The sequence below is a fragment of the Schistocerca cancellata genome, chromosome 4 (assembly GCF_023864275.1).
Source record: "Schistocerca cancellata isolate TAMUIC-IGC-003103 chromosome 4, iqSchCanc2.1, whole genome shotgun sequence".
Lineage (NCBI taxonomy): Eukaryota > Metazoa > Arthropoda > Insecta > Orthoptera > Acrididae > Schistocerca > Schistocerca cancellata.
The window spans coordinates 717,125,318-717,152,091 of record NC_064629.1 but is presented as its reverse complement, the minus strand read 5'-3'; the positions used below and the strand labels follow the sequence as shown (position 1 = coordinate 717,152,091).

Genomic DNA, 26,774 nt, shown 5'->3' with positions numbered 1-26,774 from the left:
GATGACATTTTCATTCTGTCAGAGACATCAAAGGAGTTGGAAGAGCAGTTGAACGGGGTGAAGAGTGTCTTGAAAGGAGGATAAAAGATCAACATTAAAAAAAAAAAAAACATAAAATGGTAATGGAATATAGTCGAAGTAAATCAGGCGATGCTGATGGAATTAAATTAGTGAACGACACACTAAAAATAGATGACTTTTGCTACGCGGGCAGTAAAATAATTGATGACGGCAGAATGTAAGTACGACATAAAATGTAAACTGGTAACTGCAAGAAAATCGTTTCTGAAGAAATGAGATTCGTTAACATCGAATATAGATTCAGGTATTAGGAGGTTTTATATAAAGGTATTTGTCTGGAGTGTATCCTTGTATGGAAGTCATACGAGAAACAGGTAAAACAAGAAGAGAATAGAAGGTTTTCAAATGTGGTGATACAGAAGAATGTTGATAATTAGATGGGTAAATCATGGTAACCAACGAGAAGGTACTGAACAGAGTTGAGGAGAAGAGAATTTGTGGCATAACTTCTCTAAAAGAAGGAGTCGGTTGGTAGGACATATTCTGAGATGTCAACGGCTCACGAATTTGATAATGGAGGGATATGTAGGTACAAAAGTTTTAGAGGGAAATCAATAGATGAATATAGTAAGCAGGTTCAAAAGGATGTAGATTACAGTACAGATGAAGAGGACTACACAAGACAATGTTGAGTGCTGAGCTACATCAAACCCGTCTTCGGAATGAAGACCACAACAGCAAGTATTCCTATTCTGATCTTCTTTCTTAAAGTTATTGAGAGACTCTTCACAATAAATCGTTTTGTCAAGTACCTTAGTTGTTTTGCAAGTGTGCTTAAGTTAATTATAGCAGACGAGTATGTTCCCTTATGAACTCCATTCACCACTCTTATTAAAGCTTCAAAACTGAGAGCAAACTGAAGGTCCACTGCAGAATATGAAGTTACTCAGAACGAGACTTGTCATCCCATAACTGAATAGTAAAGTGCAGTTGGTATCAGCGACTCCTTGTGTAATGAATTCCAGCCAGTCTACCTCCTTAGTGTCTGCTCATATAGCATAGGTAATATCAAGCTTGTAAGCAAATGCGTAAGTAATATACAAAATAATAGAGATCGAAAGAAAAAGTTTCATTTTTCTTCCTCTTTGGTTCCGCGTGACTGTATCAGCTAAAACTGTTCGGTTATGTAATTACTAATTTCGTACATAATTCACAGAGTGCAGATTAGCACATTCGAGGAAGGACCTAAGAGCCCTCAAGATGCTCAGGTTTGTCTGAGCAGACCAAGTTTGCAACCACCATCTAGACATCTGGTCTACAGTGTTCAGTTCGCATTTACACCTACCAACGACAATACAGCTTTCGCACAGTTCTCAATCAGTATTCCGAGAGTGCAGAGTATTATACGGCTATGGGCAAATTAATCAAATTTGCTTATAAGACAATCATGCTGTGTAGCGCTATTATTTCTGAAGTTGTAAAAGAAGTGAGATCAGTACGGAGTAGATGGACAAAAGAGTTGCTTCTATGTGTTAATGCTGTCGCATGTTAATCTTCTGAAGGAGCTAAAAATTGAAAAGGAGGTCTGTTTCACTTCCTAAAATAAAAAAGATACATACATTGTGTTGTTGCAGTATATCACACCGTAAATAAGAAGAAATGTCACTGTAATGAGCAAATCAAATGCTCCAAATTGCTCTAAGCACTATGGGACTTAACATGTGAGGTCATCAGTCCCCTAGACTTAGAACTACTTAAACCTAACTACCCTTAGGACATCGCACACATCCATGCCCGAGGCAAGATTCGAACCAGACTGAAGTGCCTAGAACCGCTCAGCCACAACGGCCGGCAATGAGCAAATCGGTACTTGGCAACTGGAAGAAGCTATGCTTATCTGAAATTTTTTGCTGTGATACCGCCTTCATCTTTGAGCCGCGTTATTCCGGAAACACGTTGTGCCATGTATGCGGTAATAAAACACTTCATCTGGCCTGCCCATCTCCTCTGCGCCAATTCAAGCGTCGCCAGACTTCGCACAGGATGAACACAGGCAGGAACGTAGTCAAATCTTTCAGTAGACGATTCATCCACAAGCAATGATTTGTCTGTGCAAACACTGTCATTCCAGACAAGTCGGTGCAAATATCTGATAGAATGAAGGGCCTTTTACGATCCTGTCCCACGTTAGACCTCTATGAACGCTTTCACTGTAGGTGCACTACAGACTTTCTTACGTCCTTCAGCTATAATGCTATTCGCATCATCGGAAGAATAGTGTCAGTCATCTAATAGCAAAGGCTAACGTGGTACTATTTGACAAAAAATCAGTTTTTAATACAGAATTAATGGGGATAATTGTCATTTGCAACGAAATCGCCAAGTTTAATACTACTTACGACACTCGCGAAAACAAGGTGGTTTGTGTGTGTGTGTGTGTGTGTGTGTGTGTGTGTGTGTGTGTATTAGAGAGAGAGAGAGAGAGAGAGAGCGCTCGGGCGCGTGCATGTGTAAGGATGTTTCTGAGCCTGCGATTGTACATACAATATTATGGCGTGAAACACAACGATGTGTCTCGAAGTCAAACAAGAATCAAGCATTTTTCACAATATAATTTAAATGGCTGTTGGACACTATTACTTGCATCTTTAACTGATGAGATGAGGGCCTATCATATTATAATATTGTTGTCACCTGCCACTATCGTTAAGAAATCCGGAGTTTGTCACTAGGTTATTTCTAAGGACTGTAGAATTTGCGATGCACTAAACATGAAATGACGAAGGCTAGTAGAAATCCTTGGGTAACAGAAGAAATATTGATGAAATGGGAGATATGATACTGCGTGAAAGGTTTGACAGAGCACTGAAAGACCTAAGTCGAAACAAGGCCCCGGGAGTAAACAACATTCCATTAGAACTACTGACAGCCTTGGGAGAGCCAGTCCCGACAAAACTCTACCATCTGGTGAGCAAGATGTATGAGACAGGCGAAATACCCTCAGACTTCAAGAAGAACATAATAATTCCAATCCCAAAGCAAGCAGGTGTTGACAGATATGAAAATTACCGAACTATCAGCTTGATAAGTCACGGCTGCAAAATACTGACGCGAATTCTTTACAGACGAATGGAAAAACTAGTAGAAGCCGACCTCGGGGAAGATCAGTTTGGATTCCGTAGAAATATTGGAACACGTGAGGCAATACTGACCTTACGACTCATCTTAGAAGATAGATTAAGGAAAGGTGGTTGGGAAGGGAGTAAGACAGGGTTGTAGCCTCTCCCCAATGTTATTCAATCTGTATATTGAGCAAGCAATAAGCAAACAAAAGAAAAATTTGGAGTAGATATTAAAATCGATGGAGAAGAAATAAAAACTTTGAGATTCACCGATGACATTATAATTCTGTCAGAGACAGCAAAGGACTTGGAAGAGCAATTGAACGGAATGGACAGTGTATTGAAAGGAGGATATAAGATGAACATCAACAAAAGCAAAACGAGGATAATGGAATGTAGTAGAAGTAAGTCGGGTGATGCTTAGGGAATTAGATTAGGAAATAAGACACTTAAAGTAGTAAAGGAGTTTTGCTATTTGGGGAGCAAAATAACTGGTGATAGTCGAAGTAGAGAGGATATAAAACGTAGACTGGCAATGGCAAGAAAAGCATTTCTGAAGAAGAGAAATTTGTTAACATCGAGTATAGATTTAAGTGTCAGGAAGGCGTTTCTGAAAGTATTTGTATGGAGTGTAGCCATGTATGGAAGTGAAACGATAAACAGTTTGGACAAGAAGAGAATAGAAGCTTTCGAAATGTGGTGCGACAGAAGAATGCTGAAGATTAGATGTGTAGATCACATAACTAATGAGGAGGTGTTGAACAAAATTGGGGAGAAGAGGAGTTTGTGGCACAACTTGACTAGAAGAAGGGATCGGTTGGTAGGACATGTTCTGTAGCATCAGGGGATGACCAATTTAGTACTGGAGGGCAGCGTGGAGGGTAAAAATCGTAGAGGGAGACCAAGAGATGAATACACTAAGCAGATTCAGAAGGATGTAGGTTGCAGTAGATACTGGGAGATGATGATGGTTGCACAGGATAGAGTAGCATGGAGAGCTGCATCAAACCAGTCTTAGGACTGAAGACCACAACAAGAACAAACATGAAATGTTATGCGAAAGTCTCTCGGTCGAGGCAAGACTATTTGTGAAATAAATCGTACAAAATTGACACCCGCTGGGAAGACGCGAGGCGAATGGGACGCATTGAGGTAACACTATGTAAACTGCTGCTTATTGGAACTGTTATACCAAGAAGGACACAGTGTCAATTGAGAAAATTATAGGAGGATAGCGGCATAAAAGAAACACTTTTTGGAATTTTTCCCGTGGGGAGTTCTGGCATATATGGACGGGTTTCGAATCAGTCTTCCTCGAAAATGGTGCACTAGTTGTCGTAATAAGATTATAGAGTGCGAATATGGGTGAACGCGTAATTTTCTAATTGGTGAATCCACATATTTTCTGTGCAGCTTTAAGTTGCAGCACGACCATTTTGCGTGTCGATTATTACTTCAATTAGTTTTAACTGCAAAACACAAGGTAATACGGTAGCGCAGACGCATATAAAGTCGCGCATGAAAAAAACAAAAAAGGCTATCAAGTCCACGGGTTTTTAGACGAATTTCGACGTTCTGCGGTGAAAATGTGCTGGTTACCCCCTGCCATTTGCAGTATCGTTACCACATTAGATCAGCATTCCTCGCTCCCGTCACACAATCCCCATGAATTGAATATACACTGTTGCGTTAATGAGGAGCTATAACATGTAGCTGAACCTGTCTTCAGCGCGTGCCTGTTATCAGCCATTTAGCAAAAGGCAATTCGAGGCCGCATGTCGGACAGACCTCCCGATAATTAGTGATTAACCGCAGTTTCCAGTACTCCCCTGGCGCTCGTGGTACCAAGCCTGTCAACTACTAAACACACTTGCTCCATTTGCGCATTGCGTTTGATTCGTGTCGTCGACAACTGACGAATTCTGTCAAAACGTGTAGAAAAAAAAAAACAGACTGACGTTCTGCATGTTCCTTTATTTCCTTTTTCGTGTAACAGTCTGTGTTGCTACCAAAAGCACTGCTGTAAAACGCTAAAGCAAGCACCAAATAAATCTTTAAATATACTTCGAGCAATATATACCTTCCCTATGGGAAGGTTTAAGTCAGGGGAGTACGTCGGTCACAGATTTTGGACGAAATCTGTCAGGGTTGCACCAAATCGTCCACGCGTTAAGCTGAGTCCTGTGTTTCAAAATGGAATAGTTATTCCCTCGTTACGTATGACTACGAGGCACGTGCAGCCGGAAATTTTGAATCCTCCGCACGCTATATTTCTGCCACCACGATACTGAAGTGTTTCGCGCACAGATGTCGAGTTATTTTGTATTATATCCACCCTAGCCCACCTCTCTCTCTCTAGAGATAATGTCGGTGTTCAGATTCGATGCTAAAAAACTTGCGTAGAGGCGACTTTCACAAAGACGATTTTGGTTTGTTTTTCTGAGTTTTGTTCTTGTTTGCAAGGCTTTCTGTAGCTGTGTTGCGTATCAAAATGGCTATGAAAACCTTGCAGTGATGATTTCTGGCTGTTTTTTTCTAATAAGTGACCTTGGTTGTCTTTCTCCAAATATCTCCCTTCGTTTCAAAGAGTTGCCTCTACAGGATACAAACACCTTGTTTGCGACCAAGCTGCTGTGGAATTCAAGAACACTACTCTAGTTTTCGACGTTGACTGGATAAGCCTGACTTTTACGTTCACTGTATCTTCGGCACTTCTCGCTATGGAAGACTTCAATTGCGACCATCTCGACATACGTGGTACTTCAAGTCGTCCTAAATCCCAGGGAGTCATTCAGTCGTAACAATGTACCACATAGTACTCCAATCTTGCTGCCGTGCGGGGTTGCCGAGCGGTCTAGGGCGTCTTGTCATGGTCCGCGCGGCATCCCCCGTCGGAGGTTCGAGTCCTCCCTCGGGCATGGGTGTGTGTGTTGTCCTTAGTGTAAGTTAGTTTAAGTTAGATTAAGTAGTGTGTAAGCTTAGGGACCGATGACCTTAGCAGTTTGGTCCCATAAGAACCTTACCACAAATTTCCAAACGGTTCAAATGGCTCTGAGCACAATAGGACTTAACATCTAAGGTCATCAGTCCCCTAGAACTTAGAACTACTTAAACCTGACTAACCTAAGGACATCACACACATCCATGCGCGAGGCAGGATTCGAACCTGCGACCTTAGTGGTCACGCGGTTCCAGACTGAAGCGCCTAGAACAGCTCGGCCACTTCGGCCGGCCCAAATTTCCATTTTCCAATCTTGTTGTAGGTGTGTAAGAGCGACTTCGGACCAAATTTGACGTTTGACCTTCGGGTCGCCTACATGCAATGGCAAATGCATGACGTTATCATGCCCCATCCCTTTCCTAAGCCACGAGTTCTTCCTAAACCATTCTTCATCCCTACCTTCACACCAAACCCCTCCCGACTCCGCTGTCCAGGCCACGTCTCCCTTCTAAGCCATGCCATGTGTTGTCTGCTATGTACTGGCAGCATCTGTTGTTGGAAATAATGTTCAAGGAATAGTAGGTACAATGGACGAAATATCATCACATGACGTTTTTAGAAGTTTTTCAATAATGATTCACTTCACCAAGCACCATCTTAGGGGGACCGTGAAATATGGTAAAACATCATGTCTTACACTATAAGAATATGATTTACGTTACTGACTGGGTAATATGACGTTTATTAATTTCGATTTCATTGCTAGATGAGATCATCGTCCACTGGTAGTACAAAAAACCGAACTTTCATCACCTGACGTTTTTCAGCGTTTTTCAGTAATGGTTCACTTCACTATCCAACATTTTAGGGTAGAATGAGATAATGCATAATGTTCTACATTACAAAAACTGTAATTATTTCTTTTATATGAAAAATATAAGCTGATATTCCGCTTTTGTTGGTTCCTATTTTTGGGACATAAAAAGCTGAAATATTATACTATGATTATACTATGAGCAGCTTTGATATAGCTAATACGAACAGCATGTACCTAAACCTGTGTGTGTTAACCTTGCAGTCCTCGCAGATAGTAGCTTTATTTCCTGCCTTAAATTCTGTGAGAAAAAAGATTTCCCACAGCGAAATCAATAATCTATTTTTGTTTTGCTATATTTCAAACTTTTTTCTGAGTAAAATTTAAAACGATTTGTTCACTCACTATATACTACTATTTTGCGCCAGAAAATCATTAATTCTAAGAAATATCAAATTTTTACTAGTAAGGGGGGGGGGGGGGGGGGAGACTGATGCTTAATAAGGAGTTGACCAATACGATTCGACAGTACGAGCTGTTATTGGGAGATCTTAATATGTGTAACATAATAAGCTTATAAGCTCTCTGATTCGTCTGTTCTCTCAAAAAGTAGCGTGGCTTGGAAAGGGCGCGCAAATCAGTAAGGTAGTATGGTGAGGTTCAAATGGCTCTAAGCAATATGGGACTTAACATCTGAGGTCATCAGTACCCTAGACTTACAACTACTCAAATCTAACTAACCTAAGGACATCACACACATCCATGCCCCAGGCAGGATTCGAACCTGCGACCATGGTAGCAGCGCGGTTCCCGACTGAAACGCGTAGAACCGGTCGGTCACAGCAGCTGGCAGTATGGTGAGGAAGGAGGTAGTAAGGAGGGGAAAGGAGAGGAACGTGGCTTAGGAAGGATACGCGGGTTGAGAGAAAGGGCCGGCCGATGTGGCCGAGCGGTTCTAGGCGCTTCAGCCTGGAACCGCGCGACCGCTATTGTCGTAGGTTCGAATCCTGCCTCGGGCAGGAATGTTTGTGATGTCCTTAGGTTAGTTAGGTTTAAGTGGTTCTAAGTTCTAGGGGACTGATGACCTCGGATGTTAAGTCCCATAGTGCTCAGAGCCAATCGAACCATTTTTAATACACGATTTTTCTTGTTTGCCGAAATTATTCTTAGATACATATTGCCGTGTGGCGTGATCGTAGCAAGCGTGCAAGTAGGCCATTTCCCTATAACCACGGAATTCTGTAGTTGGGGGTTCGCTTCCTGCTACCTTTATGTTGAGTACCTAAGTCAATGGTGAAAACACAAGATGGGAAAGGCCCGCCGTGGTTCAACAGTCATGTTCGAGAGCTGCTCTGAAAGGACAGAATGCTTCACCACGAAGCTAAACGTCGCCAAAGTCTTGTTGACCAACAAAAACTGAACGGAATCAAAATGAACGCAAGCAGAAGTATGCGTGAAGCGTTCAACACATTCTAAATTAAACCTCTGGATATAATAAATAATGGTAATAATATGTGATCTTACATTTCCAACGTACCGGCATTGAAACGAAAAAAGATCGAAACACTAAACTCTGTTTCTAGAAACATTTTCAGTGACAGAGATCGTAGTAGGGCTTTTCCTTTCAACCGTCACAGAAACACCAAACAGATATCACGATAAGTGATCGTGGTATTGGAAATAAACTAAAATCACTCAACAGATGAAAGGTGACTGGGCCTGCTGGTATGCTTAAGTGATCTTACATTGGGAATGAGAAAGAACTTACTCGTATTCTAGCAGCAGTTTATCGAAGATGTCTGGAGGAGCGTAGCATTCCAAATGATTCAAGAAATGATCAACTCTTTTACCTTTCCAAGAAAGGTCACCGAGGAGATGCAAGTAACTATAAGCCTATACCGCTGACGTCACTTTGTTGTAGAATTTTGGAAGAGTTTTATGACCACACATCAAGAGCTTGCTGCAGACCAAAAATCTCCTCTGCATGATCAACATGGATCTTGAGAAACCTAGTTCGCTTTCTTCCTTCTTGAGACCCAGACGACAGTAAATACTGGCATCCAGTCGCCTGCCACGTTCCTTGACTTGGGAGAAATATCAATACAGTTTACCACTGTCGTCTGATGAACAAAATACGAGTGTATGGAATATCAAACCAGCTTCATGATTGAATGAAGGGTTGCTAACCAACAGAACACAGCATGACGTTCTTCACGGAGAGAAATCTTCAGACGTATACGAATCTTAAAAAGTACTCAAAGGTAGTGTTATAGGATGATTTATGTTGATAACACATACAAATGGCCTAGTGGATGTCGTTCTGCCCTCCACGAGACAGTTCGTAGATGATACTGTTGGACCAAAACAAGGAAACACCGTGAGAAATCCATGCCTGAACTGAAATGCAGATGGTAACTATACCTGCAGGTTGCGCTCTTATATTTGACCCCGAACGGTACCTGTACAATGTCCTCAATACGTTGCAAGTGTCAGTCGTGGTCACAACAGTGTTCTGTGTAGTTGTGAGTGCGGTATGTCGGAGATAAGTGAATTCGAACGTGGTCAAATTGTTGGCACTCGTTTGGTGGGTGCTTCTGTAATCAAGAGAGCCAAAGTGTTTGGTGTTCCTCGAGGTACAATATCGCAGATTTATACTGCATACTGTGAAATTGGAAAAAATTACATACACTAAGTCACTATGCGGACGAAACTGCGTGTTGAGTGATCGTGACAGACGGTAATTGAAGAGAATTTTGACGAAAAATGAAGGTACGTCAGCTACGAACGTCAGTGATCAGGTCCATCCCATGGTGCAGTGGTTGTCACCCAATGGTGAAGCTGTGTTACAAGACGACAGGGTCTCTGTTCACACAGCTTACATTGTCCAGGACTTCTTTCGTGGGCACGAGGATGAATTGTCACATCTCCTTTGGCCATGACAGCTACCAGATGACACTCTTTCAGAGCCGTTATGGCCTACTTTGGAGAGAATATTACATGATCGCTGTCTACCTACATCATCGTTATTTGAACTATTTCGTAGGAAGAACGACACAAGATTCCCTCGGAGACGAGAGCACGCAGTTATTAATTCCGAGACGACTGGAAGCTGTTTTGAATGCCCGTATCAGGCATGGTAATGTGTTGTGCGTAATGAGTTTCAATATTTTTCTCAAACTCCTGTAACTCGCAACGCTAAAATATTATACAGAAGTACAAGATCTGCACAGGATCCACGTTTGGCACGTGGATTTGCAGTTAACACACATTACAAATAAATGGTATGTATTGCGCATCAATACGAGAAAAAATACGTTTTTGCTTGGTTATACAACTGCCGAACGAGCACTGGAAACAGTCACATCTGTTAAATATCAGGATGTGTACGGAGCGATTTAACGTGGAAAGACGACATAAAAGTAATCGTAGAAAAGGTAGATGCCCCTTCAAGATTCACAGACAGAATCCTCAGGAGAAGTGGTCCGTATGAATAAATGTAAGCGGTTTTAGTATTATCTGTTTTGATAAATCTGAGGTAGTGGTTGTTAGACATTACTGTATTCAACGGGCAAGTATTTTTACGTATTTGACGTAGTAGTACGTGTAGTGTTTGTGGTCCCCAGTGTTGTGACGGTCTGCGGAACAACGAGGTACCAAGAAGATGCTGTATGCTGTGCGGTCATCGCAAGCGATTGTTGGAAGTGTAACTGTGTGGCCTGCACGTCACTAGCGTGCACTGGCTGTTAGAGGGTGTTCTACATTAAAGTAAGATGAAAACATGGGGTGACTATATTACTTTTTGTGGCCAGGAGGACTTGTAATGTTTCAAGAACAGTTGAAATCATGTTTGATATATTTACTGAGGGAAAACCATGTAATTTCGTTGGAATGAACTTAAAGATGGGAGACTGTTCTCTCTAAACGAGAAATTCAATAATAAAAATAATATCACGTGGTTGAAGGCAGTAATTCAAGATATTAGTAAGACTGTAGAAACGTAGAAAAAATTTCAGGATTTTAATCCCAAGAGTTATAGCTGTGTTCATGCGCCAAAAACGTTACGAGCATCAGCCATCGAAATCTTCCGCTCTTCAGGCTTTTGAATGCCAGTGACTACAATTTAAGATCCATTTTTCTGTTACCGAAGTTTAACCACGGTATCATTCGCCACAACAACATAGGCTTTTCATGGCTTCCTTATATCTATTAAAGCGAATGGAGGCTGGTTGCTTTGAAAAGCAAGCTGCCGATTTTCTTGCCAAGAATCTCCCAGCGCGAACTTGTGCTTCTTCTCCAGTTACGTCAACTGGACGTGAAACCTATTATTTCTTACATCCTTAATATGACACTAGAATTGAAATGATTATAATTTAAATGTAATTTGATAGAATAAACATTTTGAAATGATGCGAAAAAACTTGAAGTAAACAATCCCCTTGCAGTAAACATGGTACTTGTGCTCTGTACAGTGGCTTGCGGAGAATTTATGCAAATATAGATGTAAGCCCCCATTGCTGGAAACACCATAAAAGATTAAACCGCAGCATCAGCTGGGCAACGTTCTCAAGAGTGAGGGGTTTTTATCGTTTCACAGAAAATTTTAAAGATGATTTAAGTGTGATATACGTCGTTTTCAACCTCCACGAATGTAAAAATTTATGTGTTGGATGCTACACAATGAATCTATGCTCTAAAAATTCATGTCAAACGGTCTTCAGTCGTGAAAGGCGTTTTATGTAAAAGAGTATTGTCTGTAAACAAAGGAATTATTGATAAACATTTTAATATCAAAATGTACTGTTTCTTATGGTTTGCGGTACTGGTGTGTAACGGTGGCTAAGACAATGGATTCTTCTTAGGAAGACAGTAATTTAGATTTCCGCCTGTTTCAGTTAATACCCTCAACAAGGCCACGTCATGTTAGGCCATTATCCACTTAACTCTTCCTTCAATAATAATCGTGACATTGCAGTTAAAATAAGTGTGGAGTGCTACATCGCGGTCATTTGGGAGATACTTCTGTCCTCAGATTCATTGTACGAATATTCTCGCAGATTATTTTTTCATGTTCGCATGACATTACAAGACAAGAATGTATTGTTTTATCACACTTGCGATTAGACAAAAATGGTTCAAATGGCTCTGAGCACTATGAGACTTAACTGCTGAGGTCATCAGTACCCTAGAACTTGGAAGTACTTAAACCAAACTAACCTAAGGACATTACACACATCGATGCCCGAGGCAGGATTCGAACCTGCGACCGTAGCGGTCGCGTTGTTCCAGACTGCAGCGCCTAGAACCGCTCGGCCATTTCGGCCAGCGTGATTAGACAGAGTTTGCAAGTAAAATACTAGCTAAAATCTTCCGAATCACTACAGAAAGGATTTAAGAGTAATTTTCATGCCAATAAATTATAAATTATTTCGTCATAAAAAGATACTATTTGAACTGTCGCAAAGATACGTTGGATCAACTGCCCACGCAGCCAGCAGAATCTTGGATCACATTCACATAATCCTCACGTCTGACACAGTTGATAGCAGAGGTTAGTCTGGTCGCGACCCTAGCTGGCCACCCAGGTCAACTGATCTATCAGTGTGCGATTACTTTGTGTGGGGAGCCCTTAAGTCTACGGTATATTGCAACAACTCTCATAGTCTTCCAAAACTGCAGCGGAACATTTCAGACGACACTGCAGCAAATCCAGCAGTCCAGCTTCGATCCGCCTTCAGCAACTTGCTGAGTAGGGCCCAAAAGTGCCAAGAGATGAACGGTGGTCACTTTCAACATCTGATATAGTCAGGTTACTACTGTATTTTCTTTCCTCTGCTGTGGTTTTTGCTCTCTGGACTCTGTTCTCCGGGCCACTTTTATTTGCCCCATCCTATATATATAGGGGAAAGGTTATGGCAAAAATATCAAAAAGGACTTGACCAATTTACTTTAAATTTTTACACGATATTCTAATGAACATTTGGATGGACATAGGCTATATATTTTAATGTATATAATATATAAATATGTATTTAATGTAGAAAGGGGAAAATCTGTTAATCAAAACCTCGAAAAGTACTTCACCGATTTACTTCAAATTTATGTATTTGAGTGATGATGCGGTTGGCACATCATGTAAACATGAAACGTAGAAAGGGGAAGGAAAGGGAAAGGATGGGTACTGTGACAATGCAATGAGGGAAGTTGAAAATATGTGCCAGACCGGGACTCGAATGCGGATTGATGCTTCTCATGGATGGTTGTCTTAAACACTTCGGCCATTCAGACACGGACTCTAACTGACTCAAATTTCCGATCTATCGCACGTAACCTTTCCCCTTCCTTCCACTTCCTACATTTCATCTTTACATGTATGTACCAGTTGCGCCATCACGAGTGCTGTCTGTTACACTGATAAGCCAATACATTATGTATGACCCCTACCCACCGCGACTTTGGATGCCGCCTGGTAGCGTTGCGGGCACGTGACGCGGTAACAAAAGTATGTAACCACGTAACCGGAGTATACACGGACGGTGAATCATTTTAGCGAAGATATGGGTTGCAAATTGGTAAATCCATTGAGATAAGCAACCTTGACAAAGAGCAGATTGTTATTACGCAGAGCCTGTGAACGTGTATCTCGAAAACGGCGAAGCTGGTCGGTTGTTCCCGTTCTACTGTCGTAAACACCTACGGAAAGAGGCAGAAGGACAGTGGAACTACCACTAGGCGCTAAATAGTTGGACATCTACGGGTCTTCACGGAACATGGGGTTCGGAGGTTTGTCTGCTATGTACGAGGTGCATTCAAGTTCTAAGTCCTCCGATTTTTTTTCTCCAGACTGGAAAGAGATAGAAACATGCGCATTGTTTTAAAATGAGACCGCGTTCATTGTCAATACGTCCCAGAGATGGCAGCACCGTACGGCAGATGGAATTTTACCGCCAGCGGCGAGAATGAGAACTGTTTTAAATACTTAAAATGGCGACGTTTTCCTTACTTGAACAGCGAGCAATCATTCGTTTTCTGAATTTGCGTGGTGTGAAACCAATTGAAATTCATCGACAGTTGAAGGAGACATGTGGTGATGGAGTTATGGATGTGTCGAATGTGCGTTCGTGGGTGCGACAGGTTAATGAAGGCAGAACATCGTGTCACAACAAACCGAAACAACCTCGGGCTCGCACAAGCCGGTCTGACGACATGATCGAGAAAGTGGAGAGAATTGTTTTGGGGGATCGCCGAATGACTGTTGAACAGATCGCCTCCAGAGTTGGCATTTCTGTGGGTTCTGTGCACACAATCCTGCATGACGACCTGAAAATGCGAAAAGTGTCATCCAGGTGGGTGCCACGAATGCTGACGGACGACCAAACGGCTGCCCGTGTGGCATGTTGCCAAGCAATGTTGACGCGCAACGACAGCATGAATGGGACTTTCTTTTCGTCGGTTGTGACAATGGATGAGACGTGGATGCGATTTTTCAATCCAGAAACAAAGCGCCAGTCAGCTCAATGGAAGCACACAGATTCACCGCCACCAAAAAAATTTCGGGTAACCGCCAGTGCTGAAAAAATGATGGTGTCCATGTTTTGGGACAGCGAGGGCGTAATCCTCACCCATTGCGTTCCAAAGGGCACTACGGTAACAGGTGCATCCTACGAAAATGTTTTGAGAACAAATTCCTTCCTGCACTGCAACAAAAACGTCCGGGAAGGGCTGCGCGTGTGCTGTTTCACCAAGACAACGCACCCGCACATCGAGCTAAAGTTACGCAACAGTTTCTTCGTGATAACAACTTTGAAGTGATTCCTCATGCTCCCTACTCACCAGACCTGGCTCCTAGTGGCTTTTGGCTTTTCCCAACAATGAAAGACACCCTCCGTGGCCGCACTTTCACCAGCCATGCTGCTATTGCCTCAGCGATTTTCCAGTGGTCGAAACAGACTCCTAAAGAAGCCTTCGCCGCTGCCATGGAATCATGGCATCAGCGTTGTGAAAAATGTGTACGTCTGCAGGGCGATTACGTCGAGAAGTAACGCCAGTTTCATCGATTTCGGGTGAGTAGTTAATTAGAAAAAAAATCGGAGGCCTTAGAACTTGAATGCACCTCGTAGAGTAGATGATTATCTGTAGCATCTCTGCCGAAAGAGCATAATACTGGTGCACGCACACGTGTTTCGGAGCACATTGCTCATCGTACATTGTTGAACATGGAGCTCTGCAGCACACCACCCCTACATGTTCAAATGTCGACCCAACGACATCGTCAATTACGATTTCATTGGCCACGGGACCATCGGGCCTTGACAGTCGATCAATGGAAATGTGTCGGCTCTTCGGGTGAATCACATTTTTGCTTCACTAGGTGGATGGTCGTCTCCACAAACGCCGTCATCGACGTGAACGGCGGTTCGAAACGTGCAGCGCGCCAGAGACGCAGGCTGGTGGGAGCATTATTATGCAATGGGAGATTGTCTCCTGCGCTTGCATGGGACCTGTGGTAGTAATCGAAAACGCGCTGACAGCTGCGAACCACCCGCATCCCTTCATGCATGGTGTCTTCCCGCGGGCTATGTCATCTTTTAGCTGTATAACTGTGCGTGTCTCGGAGCCATAAACGTGCTACAATGGTATCAGGAGCATTATAGTTAACTCACGTTGACGTCTTGGTAACCAAATTCGCCTGATGCAAATCCTGTAGTAACCAAATTCGTCTGATGCAAATCCTGTAGTAACCAAATTCGCCTGATGAAAATCCTATGGATCCCATCTGGGTCGCTATGGGCGCCATCAACGTGTACGCAAATCAGTGGCCCGTTATTTACGCTAATTACATGACACATCGAATACCACCATACCTCCACAAACCTACAAAGAAACTGTTGGATCCGTGACACGCAGAATTGGTGGTGTATTTCTTTCAAAGACGGACAAAGAAGCTATTAAGCAGGTGGTCGTAATGTTTTGGTTGATCAGTGTATACATCAACTTTCGCCATTGCATTACCACAATGTCCTCTGCGTTAGCCCTCACTATTTAACAACCATCCTTTCCTTTTCCTTCCCATTCCTACATTTCTTGTTAACTTCAGATTTTTACACAATACATTAATAATCATTCAGATGGACATCAGCTACATAATTTTTAAACAACAATGTGCAGGTTTACTGTTAAAATCGACTGTGGAAAACAAAATGCTATGCTGTGAAAATACACTCCTGGAAATGGAAAAAAGAACACATTGACACCGGTGTGTCAGACCCACCATACTTGCTCCGGACACTGCGAGAGGGCTGTACAAGCAATGATCACACGCACGGCACAGCGGACACACCAGGAACCGCGGTGTTCGCCGTCGAATGGCGCTAGCTGCGCAGCATTTGTGCACCGCCGCTGTCAGTGTCAGCCAGTTTGCCGTGGCATACGGAGCTCCATCGCAGTCTTTAACACTGGTAGCATGCCGCGACAGCGTGGACGTGAACCGTATGCGCAGTTGACGGACTTTGAGCGAGGGCGTATAGTGGGCATGCGGGAGGCCGGGTGGACGTACCGCCGAATTGCTCAACACGTGGGGCGTGAGGTCTCCACAGTACATCGATGTTGTCGCCAGTGGTCGGCGGAAGGTGCACGTGCCCGTCGACCTGGGACCGGACCGCAGCGACGCACGGATGCACGCCAAGACCGTAGGATCCTACGCAGTGCCGTAGGGGACCGCACCGCCACTTCCCAGCAAATTAGGGACACTGTTGCTCCTGGGGTATCGGCGAGGACCATTCGCAACCGTCTCCATGAAGCTGGGCTACGGTCCCGCACGCCGTTAGGCCGTCTTCCGCTCACGCCCCAACATCGTGCAGCCCGCCTCCAGTGGTGTTGCGACAGGCGTGAATGGAGGGACGAATGGAGACGTGTCGTCTTCAGCGATGAGAGTCGCTTCTGCCTTGGTGCCAATGATGGTCGTATGCGTGTTTGGCGCCGTGCAGGTGAGCGCCACAATCAGGACTGCATACGACCGAGGCACACAGGGCCAACACCCGGCATCATGGTATGGGGAGCGATCTCCTACACTGGCCGTACACCACTGGTGATCGTCGAGGGGACACTGAATAGTGCACGGTACATCCAAACCGTCATCGAACCCATCGTTCTACCATTCCTAGACCGGCAAGGGAACTTGCTGTTCCAACAGGACAATGTACGTCCGCATGTATCCCGTGCCACCCAACGTGCTCTAGAAGGTGTAAGTCAACTACCCTGGCCAGCAAGATCTCCGGATCTGTCCCCCATTGAGCATGTTTGGGACTGGATGAAGCGTCGTCACACGCGGTCTGCACGTCCAGCATGAACGCTGGTCCAACTGAGGCGCCAGGTGGAAATGGCATGGCAAGCCGTTCCACAGGACTACATCCAGCATCTCTACGATCGTCTCCATGGGAGAATAGCAGCCTGTATTGCTGCGAAAGGTGGATATACACTGTACTAGTGCCGACATTGTGCATGCTCTGTTGCCTGTGTCTATGTGCCTGTGGTTTTGTCAGTGTGATCATGTGATGTATCTGACCCCAGGAATGTGTCAATAAAGTTTCCCCTTCCTGCGACAATGAATTCACGGTGTTCTTATTTCAATTTCCAGGAGTGTATATGGTTTCGTTCTGTTATTCACAGTCAGTTTTAGCTAGATATCAGACATGTAAACCATTACATAAATTGTTTCCCTCAAAGATATTCTTTCTCCAAATATATAATTTCGAGTGAACATTGTATACAGAACAATGTGCTGCTTTGTTTTCTTTCTCACCGTTGGTTTTACTAAAAACAGGAAAATTGCATTAATGGCTTATCGTCAATGATTAGAATACTAATACGGAATCTGAATCATCCGAAAGATTGTAAATCTACCCATTCCCAGATAAAAATCATGCGACTGGTCCCAATCGATTTATCCATTCATTTTAAGCGACTTCAATTCCCAATCAAGGTCTCGTTTGTAAACCAAGCGCAATGTCAGATATAGGGGTAAGAACAGAGAAAGAGAGAGACGGGAGGAGAGATGAACAGAGTGAGGGAGAGGAGATGATGCACAGAGAGAGGGGTGGAGGAGGAGGTGGAAAAAGAGAGGGGAGAGGAGGAGGAGGTGAGCAAAGACAGGTAGAGAAGCCACGGGAGTGCATTAGTACGATGCGTGTTTTTTAAGTAAGTACCGCTTTGAAATTAAAAAAAAAAAGACGTGTTAAGATATCTCAAAAATGTTATTTTTACATGAAAGCCTGTACCTTAATCTACTTTTCTACATAATTTCCGTCAATATTGAGGCACTTGTCATAACGTTGTACCAGTTTTTGAATACCCTCCTAATAGAAGTCTTCCGCCTGACTTGTTAACCACCGCATCATGTCCACAGTTTGATGGGACAGAAAAGGAGTATTGCTTGTGGAATTTCTGCCTCGTAATGAGACAATCAATGCAGCATCTTACTGAAGGACATTGCACAATCTGCGCCGTTCAATGCAGAACAAAAGACGTGGCACGTTGAGCAAGGTACAGGCTTTCATGTAAAAATAAAATTATTGAGATATCTTAACGTCTTTTTCTTAATTTCAAAACGGTACTTACTTAAAAAACACGCATCGTTCTAATACACTCCCGTGGCTTCTCTACTCGTCACAGAGGATTGCAACTAATCATTTATGCACCCGCCGATGGTGTGTACTTGAACGAAATTTCATTCACGTCCGACCATGTATTCTGGGTGCTTCACTCCTTTTTCCAGGAAGTGTATATGTGATGGATATTTAAATCACGTTGTCTTCGATGAGTGTGCATGCCAATTTTATTGTGAAGAGCCATCCTTTCACTTACAGAAATCATGTACGTTCTTCAAAAATTGTATTTTATCAGAAGTTGTCATCCTACAGCCACCGCTCTAAAATCCTCTGTTTCCTAAACAGTGCGGTATTTGCAATCGATCCGGAAAAGCTGCGATAGTGTGATGGAACCAGGAGACAGATGGCCTTCTTCGATGTGGACACATCCGGTTGCACAGAAGGGAGCTGCACGTGAACGCAGCGGCTGGCTCTATTGACCCAGGGACCGGCGGCTGCTGCTATCTGGCCGCGAGCCACGCCGGCACGCCCACCCACTGCTATGTTTTTCTCGACGCACTCTCACATATGTTCATTTTTTGCCCTCACTTGTCATTTCCATCTCATGCTACGACACGTAGAGCTTAACCCTTCACTCGTTTGTCTGTCGGCGGGCAGAACAACAGCGACCCTGAAGAATAAAAAGCGGACAAGCGAGTGAGGCTCACCACGAAACTGTAACTGCTTAAACTGTTTATTAATCTCCTTACGGTACTAAATACATTCGGTTACTATTGTCTCAATGTATTCTGCTACGGAAACACTTCAAAGTAGATTTCTCTGTATTTCATATTGTGTCTGATAGAGCCCGCTTTAGAAACCTGACACGTAAGCGTCATCGTCAGACTACGAAGCAACAAAGTTTGATTAAACGACTTTACAATAACGCCCTCTTTTCCCGTCTTGTTTTACTCCGATAACTTGCAGGAAATAAGATTTCAAAAAGAATGCCTCACAAAACAGGACGTGAAATTGTTGTCATATCCCTCACATCACAGCATCGCTCGCGTTTATCAACTCATTTCCAAAACTATAAATCCACATGTACAGCATTCCATTGTATTATTTTTAATGCCTGCACTGAGCTCTTGTTATATCACACTGAACTCAATAATAGTTCAAAATTTAAGATATTACTGGTAGATTCTTACTGAAAGTAAATTCAGCAACAATTAATTGTTAGTAGCGACTTTCCCCGGCTTTTCACGGGTAGCGCTGAGCATCTACGGCCTGACGACTTCTCTTGCGTAGGAGTAAAAAATTATACGGACGAATCTTTTTCGTGAAAGAGTCTCTGTTTTAGTGAAAACTGTATCAAAATTCCTACAGTAGTTTCTGAGATTAGCCTTCACACACAAACTGAAAAATGCAGTCTGAGACTTTATAATATTTACAGCCGGCCGCGGTGGACGAGCGGTTCTAGGCGCTTCAGTCCGGAACCGCGCGACTGTTACGGTCGCAGTTTCAAATCCTGCCTCGGGCATGGATGTGTGTGATGACCTTAGATTTGTTAGGTTTAAGGAGGCCTAAGTTTTAGGAGACTGATGACATCAGATGTTAAGTCCCATTGTGCTCAGAGCCATTTGAACCATTTATAATATTTACAGAATATATGTATAGATTCAGGTCAAGCTTTCCTGTTGTCAGGCGTTACAGTGGCTCTTAGCCTTACTGCTTTTCCCACCACATACCACCACCTCTGTAACCGACCAGCTGGTTCCCGTCATTGCCACGAGATGTCTCTCCAAACGCCAAATAAATATGGTACAGATAACAGTATATCACACATTACACAATCATCGTTACTATAATTGCAAATTATATACACAAACCCTCGTCTTGATCAATCTGTCTATATTAGTGAAAACCATATCAAAATCCCTATAGTAATTCCTGGGATTAGCTTTCACACACAGATTCACAGAAAAATGTGACGGGGGACTTTAGTAATACGTATAAATATTTATTAAACAGTGAAACTGGCCGTTTCAAACTGGCAGGCTCAGCTTCAGTCGGCTGAACACATTTATGTAACATATAAAGGGTGTTTCGCGATGATGATTCAAGCTTTCAGGGAAGTTGGAATAGTTGAAGAAGAAAAAATTTAACGTTACGTCGACGATGAGACCATTAGAGCGGAGCAAAATCTCGAAATTGTCCAGCGAGTTTGCAAAGTAATCACACGGACTTTTCGCCAGTAGAATAAGGAAAACCAAGGAAAACCTAAATCAGGATGGCGCAAAGGGGTCTGAACTGCCGTACTCTTGAATAAGAATCCAATAGCTCACTGAGGTAGTTTTCTCGATGAAGAAGATCTAATGTATCAATTTGAGGCATGTCATCCTGGTCCACAAACGTCTGAGTAGAAATTTGTACGACAAAATATGAAATTACCGTTGGTCTGTTAATGTTAAAAATCCAAGCTGACATTTTTATTGTATTTGCTTGCACAAGGTGCTACACTCACCACAGCAGGTGAATCCAACATATCATACTGCTGTTTTGCGCGTATGACAACGTAGCACAACGTTCCATCGTGTCCGTTCGATAAACCCCAAAGTTTTTAAAGAATGCCACAGGCAGCGAGAATTCGCACCAGAAGATCTTCAGTCTTGACGGGCGTCTCATGCATAAAACATTTCTCACGAACCCACAGGAAGAAACGACGTGCGTCCAAATCAGATGAACGAGCTAGTTACTAAACAGAATCATATATTCCCTGTTTGCGACCAGCAGGTGCACTTTCATCTGTGAGTCCGTCATGTTGGAACCACTAACAAACCATTTGCAGTGCATTAGTGGTATTCACGCCCCCATGTCTCATGGCATATGCCCACTTGTTGGTTTGCCCACCCTACAATGTTCCAATGAATTGTTTTATTACCTCGTAAATCCGTGTTTCCAAGGTTTTCGTATTCCACTAGCAGTGTTATTCCACAATAGATTTAGCTTCTTAACATTGCTCTTAGACATTACCAGACCATAGCTCTCTGTTTAAAACTGATGTATTTGCACCATTTACACCACCCATGGAAGTTGTTAACATCAGTGCGGAAACGTCACAAGATGTCAGCAGTGAGGTGAATGTCTCTTGGGATGATGAGGCGGTTGAAAATTCTGCGTCGTTTCAGAAACATTGATTTATGCGGCTGAATTTCTTCAAACTGGTCAAAATTAAAAGCTACGATATATATTTTTGCAATTTAAGAGATACTTTAGTATACAACAAAACACACACACACACACACACACACACACACACACATATATATATATATATATATATATATATATATAGTGGTCCATTGATCGTGACCAGGCCAAAAAATCTCACTAAATAAGCGTCAATCGAAAAAACTACAAAGAACGGAACTTGTTTAGCTTGAAGGGGGAAACCAGATGGCGCTATGGTTGGCCCGCTAGATGGCGCTGCCATAGGTCAAACGGATATCAACTGCGTTTCTTTTTTTAAATAAGAACCCCCATTTTTATTACATATTCGTGTAGTAGGTAAAGAAATATGAATGTTTTAGTTGGACCACTTATATACTTGATGGAGCGCTGTTTTTACTTTCACTAAAAATTCGCCTGTATTTTCATACGGCCACGGTTTTGTCACATAGTTAATAAAAAGTTTCAAAATAATGGTTTCTCATTTCTTTAGCTGTTCCCTTCGATGTTTACCTTCCTTGCGGCATGAGCTTCAGTTCCGGTAATTATTTTTCGGAAATGTAACTCAGATACGCAGAAATGATAAAGGAATGCCAACATCTGACATAATGGCTCAGCGATCAAACATTGGATTATATTTAGTAGAAAATACACTACTGCCCATTAAAATTGCTACACCACGAAGATGACGTGCAACAGAAGCGAAATTTAACCGACAGGAAGAAGATGCTGTGATAAGCAAATGATTAGCTTTTCAGAGCATTCACATAAGGTTGGCGCCGGTGGCGACACCTACAACGTGCTCACATGAGGAAAGTTTCCAGCCAATTTCTCATACACAAACAGCAGTTGACCGGCGTTGCCAGGTGAAACGTTGTTGTGATGCCTCGTGTGAAGAGGAGAAATGCGTACCATCAGGTTTCCGACTTTGATAAATGTCGGATTGTAGCCTATCGCGATTGCGATTTACCGTATCGCGACATTGCTGCTCGCGTTGGTCCACACCCAATGACTGTTAGCAGAATATGGAATCGATGGGTTCTGAAGGGTAATACGGAACGCCGTTCTGGATCCAAACGGCCTCGTATCACTAACAGTCGAGATGACATGCATCTTATCTGCATGGCTCTAACGGATCGTGCAGCCACGTCTCGATCCCTGAGTCAACAGATGGGGATGTTTGCAAGACAACAACCATCTGCACGAACAGTTCGACGACGTTCAGCTCTGAGACCATGGCTGCTGTTGCCTTTGACGCTGCATCACAGACAGGAGCGCCTGCGATAGTGTACTCAACGACGAACCTGGGTGCATGAATGGCAAAACGTCATTTTTTCGGATGAATCTAGGTTCTGTTTACAGCACCGTGATGGTCGCATCCTTGTTTGGCGACATCGCGGTGAACGCACATTGGAAGCGTGTATTTGTCATCGTCATACTGGCGTATCACCCGGCGTGATGGTATAGGGTGCCATTGGTTGCACTTCTCGGTCACCTCTTGTTCGCATTGACGGCACTTTGAACAGTGGACGTTACATTTCAGATGTATTACGACCCGTGACTCTACCCTTCATTCGATCCCTGTGAAACCCTACATTTCACCAGGATAATGCACGACCGCATGTTGCAGGTCCTGTACGGGCCTTTCTGGAAACAGAAAATGTTCGACTGCTGCCCTGGCCAGCACATTCTCCAGATCTCTCACCGATTGAAAACGTCTGGTCAGTGGTGGCCGAGCAACTGGCTCGTCACAATACGCCAGTCACTACTCTTGATGAGCTGTGGTATCGTGTTGAAGCTGCATGGGCAGCTGTAACTGTACACGCCATCCAAGCTCTGTTTGACTCAATCCCCGGGCGTATCAAGGCCGTTATTACGGCCAGAGGTGGTTGTTCTGGGTACTGATTTCTCAGGATCTATGCACCCAAATTGCGTGAAAATATAATCACATGTCAGTTCTAGTATAATATATTTGCCCAATGAATACCCGTTTATCATCTGCATTTCTTCTTGGTGTAGCAGTTTTAATGGCCAGTAGTGTAGCTTGAATCCCATTTCGGAAATCTCAGTTTACCTCAGCTGTATTATCTTTAATCGATGTAGGCATTTCTTCAAAGCGTCCTTCAAGCAGTTTATGACCGAGTCACCGAGCGTGCAAGCACATTGTGTGAGATACATCAACATTCAAATAACCGTACCAGCTTCCGGATTTGGGTTTCCCGCTGCTTCACTAAGTAAACGGAGACTTATGAAGTGATTGTTCCTTCAAGAAATGAGCTTTTTCTCCGTCGCAATTGACCTCGGTATCGACGGAAAACTAAACCCTAACAAACTTGTACGACAAATTTCCTCCAACATCCTTGGAAGTCTCAACGAGTAAGCGTTTATATCCTGCCGTGCGTCACAATAGGACAACAGGTGTACACTTAAACACGTTTGAAAATGGTGTATTAAATTGGGAAACTAAACTTTCTTCCCAAATCAAAGCGCCGGTTGCGTATGAATCAATATTCCTACCACCAATCCGCCTTTCTGACTTGTTAATTCATACGTGTGTAATCTAGAGAACGCTCATAAACCATTTCAACTTCGTTCCATAAAATTGGCAAACTTCTAGGGAATCATATTTCTATTCGTAGTACCATTCCCTGTATTTATTCAAAGTATATACATAGAAAACTATCGGCTTTGTTTCCGATGACCATACAAGCTAACTCCAGCTAAATGTACAAGTTTCCTTAATGGTTAAAACACTCAACTCAGTTTGAACCCGGCCATCTTGATGTAAATGTTCCATCGTGTCTGCACATACTTTCAGGCGAAGTCTACTACAGTTCGTTTAAAAAGCTGTCTATCAGTACCTTGTATCATTATTGTCAATTGGTCTACACTTTCATCTCCAATGTGCAGTGACGGAGTGGTTAAGCTTGATATATAAAAAAAAAAAAACTTCCTCGTCAACGTTTCACTAACAGAATCCATTGTTTTACGTGTTCTTTGCTTCGACTATCCATAAATAAATTCTGCTATTCTATATTTTAGATTATTGCTGAATTCATTCCTATAGCCGATCGTCCTTTTATTGTTCTCCTTAACCAGAAGTACCAAATAAGCATGACAGCAGATGTACGAGATCCAGGCACTTACGTATTACATAAACAGAGATTTGCGATACACACAGATTAAGGATGTCAGAAAGGACGAATAAGGATCATGAAGCTGGATTTGAATGAATCGCCCTTTCCCATTGTTAGGAGGGACCAGACAAACTTCAGAAAACGAAATTTGTTATTTCATCAACTTCTTAGGCAACTCCTTCAGGATTCTCCATCTTCCAATTTTTTATTCCAAAATAACTTTCAGTCGAATCACACAAGCAGAGACAGTAAAAGAAACATTACATTTTTAACTTTGCTGCAGAGGAGTCACCTTCCGTCGCCCAAAAATGCCTTTTCTAGTGTATGAACCACCATTCTGCACTGTCGTTTATTGGACAGAAGGTAAATCGTTAATACATTCGTTAATTCAATGAGAGAGATCTCCTTCTGAGTTTCAAAATTCTTGACTCCTAAGAACTAATTGTTTGACTTTTCCCCTTTGAGGAAAATTTTTTTGTCAAACACGAAAGTACAGTACTTTCAAAAAATTTCCGACAGTATAAGATACTGTACAGTTTTTTTCTGGAAGATCAAACAAGTACAGCAAACCTATGTCACCTTGTTGCCAAAGTATTCTACGATCGTGTCATAACCTTTTGTCCTGAAATTAGTCTTTGCGTGTCGTCCACAGCGGAATAATGTTGTCATTCAAAACGAGAAATTCTTATGAACTGTAAGTAAATATGTGACGCGAGTACCATTCCAGAAGCCTAAAGTAAAAAGTGCCCGTAAAACGTGGGAAAAAAACAACACAATAACAATAATATTTACGTTAGCCACAGCACCTGCATCGCACTGGCTTTTAGATTTATAAACCATTATCAATCCAAAATAATGGTACCGGTGTAGAATATTTGTAACAAATGTTTCCAATTAAAATCTGTTTTACTACTTAGTACATCAGTATTCAAGAAGCAAATCACTTGTTTACACTGCAGCTAATAGAAGTGAATCAGTAGTCGTGGACATAGTAATTGGCTTTCGGGGATGAGTTTAATATCTTTCTTTGATCAGTTTCTTTAAAATTTCGCCTCGAGATAGCCCTCAGTCCGCAATGAACATTAGCTAACAGCTACTTGCCGTAACTGTTGGGATTTACGGCAGGAACTGGGCTGAAATGTTTCGGAAGTACTTTCTCGTGTTTCGTTACAGAGTGAGTGCACGTCACGTGAGGATCCCGCCTGCTACAGCACGTAACGTATCTCTGATCGATTTGGCATCGGCCAGCTCCGGGCGGCGCCGTCTACCTGCGTGAGCGAGGAGCAGGACCAGGAGCAGCAGGCGGAAGGCAGCCCGGCGCATCCCGCATCTCATCCGAGGCGTCGGCAGCGCTCAGGCGCCGGCGGGCCGCCGGTGGAGGCGCGCGCACATGACTACGTCTGCTCGCGCCGGCCGCTGGGCCGCGACTGACGGGCGGGGCTGGCTGCAACGACCGCAGCGCCTCCCGGCCGACGCCAGCGCCGCGACGCGCCGCCAGCGCGCATCGATTCTTGCCGCCGATGCCAAGGCGTAGTTAGCTTCTCCATTTATTTTCGCTTCTAAAGACGCCTTTTCTTTTCTAGCAGCCGATAGTAACCAATAAAACAGTTCACTGAGGTCTTTATTCGCTCCCACAGTAGAGACTCAACACGACATAGGCCTTAGCCATAAAGGAGTTTCATGATAAACACAGAGATAGCACAAAAAGTATTGTTGCTGTATTCTCTGCACCGTTCGTTAATCAGTAGAATAAACGGCTAAAACTACAAACCGACCGTCATTAGGATTGCATCCCTTCACAATACTTCACACCTACAAAGCCTTAATCCCCTCTTATGGCACTGTCTTCTGGGTTTCGGGTCTACCACAGTTTCACCACTTGCTTCGGATCCTCAAACGCCACGCACTCCGCCTCGCCCTCTGTAC

General features: G+C 43.1%; 1 protein-coding gene across 2 annotated transcripts in view; it reads right to left on the bottom strand.

Annotated features, from left to right (window-relative positions):
• LOC126183598 (protein turtle homolog B-like) overlaps positions 1-26,261 on the bottom strand; it is a 454,143-nt gene extending 427,882 nt beyond the window's left edge. For both annotated transcript variants that reach the window (XM_049925703.1, XM_049925704.1), the window contains exon 1: positions 26,117-26,261. In XM_049925703.1, coding sequence (XP_049781660.1) covers positions 26,117-26,183 — 67 coding nt within the window. In that variant the 5' untranslated portion in view covers positions 26,184-26,261. The remainder of the gene's footprint in view (positions 1-26,116) is intronic.
• Positions 26,262-26,774: the final 513 nt, after the last annotated feature.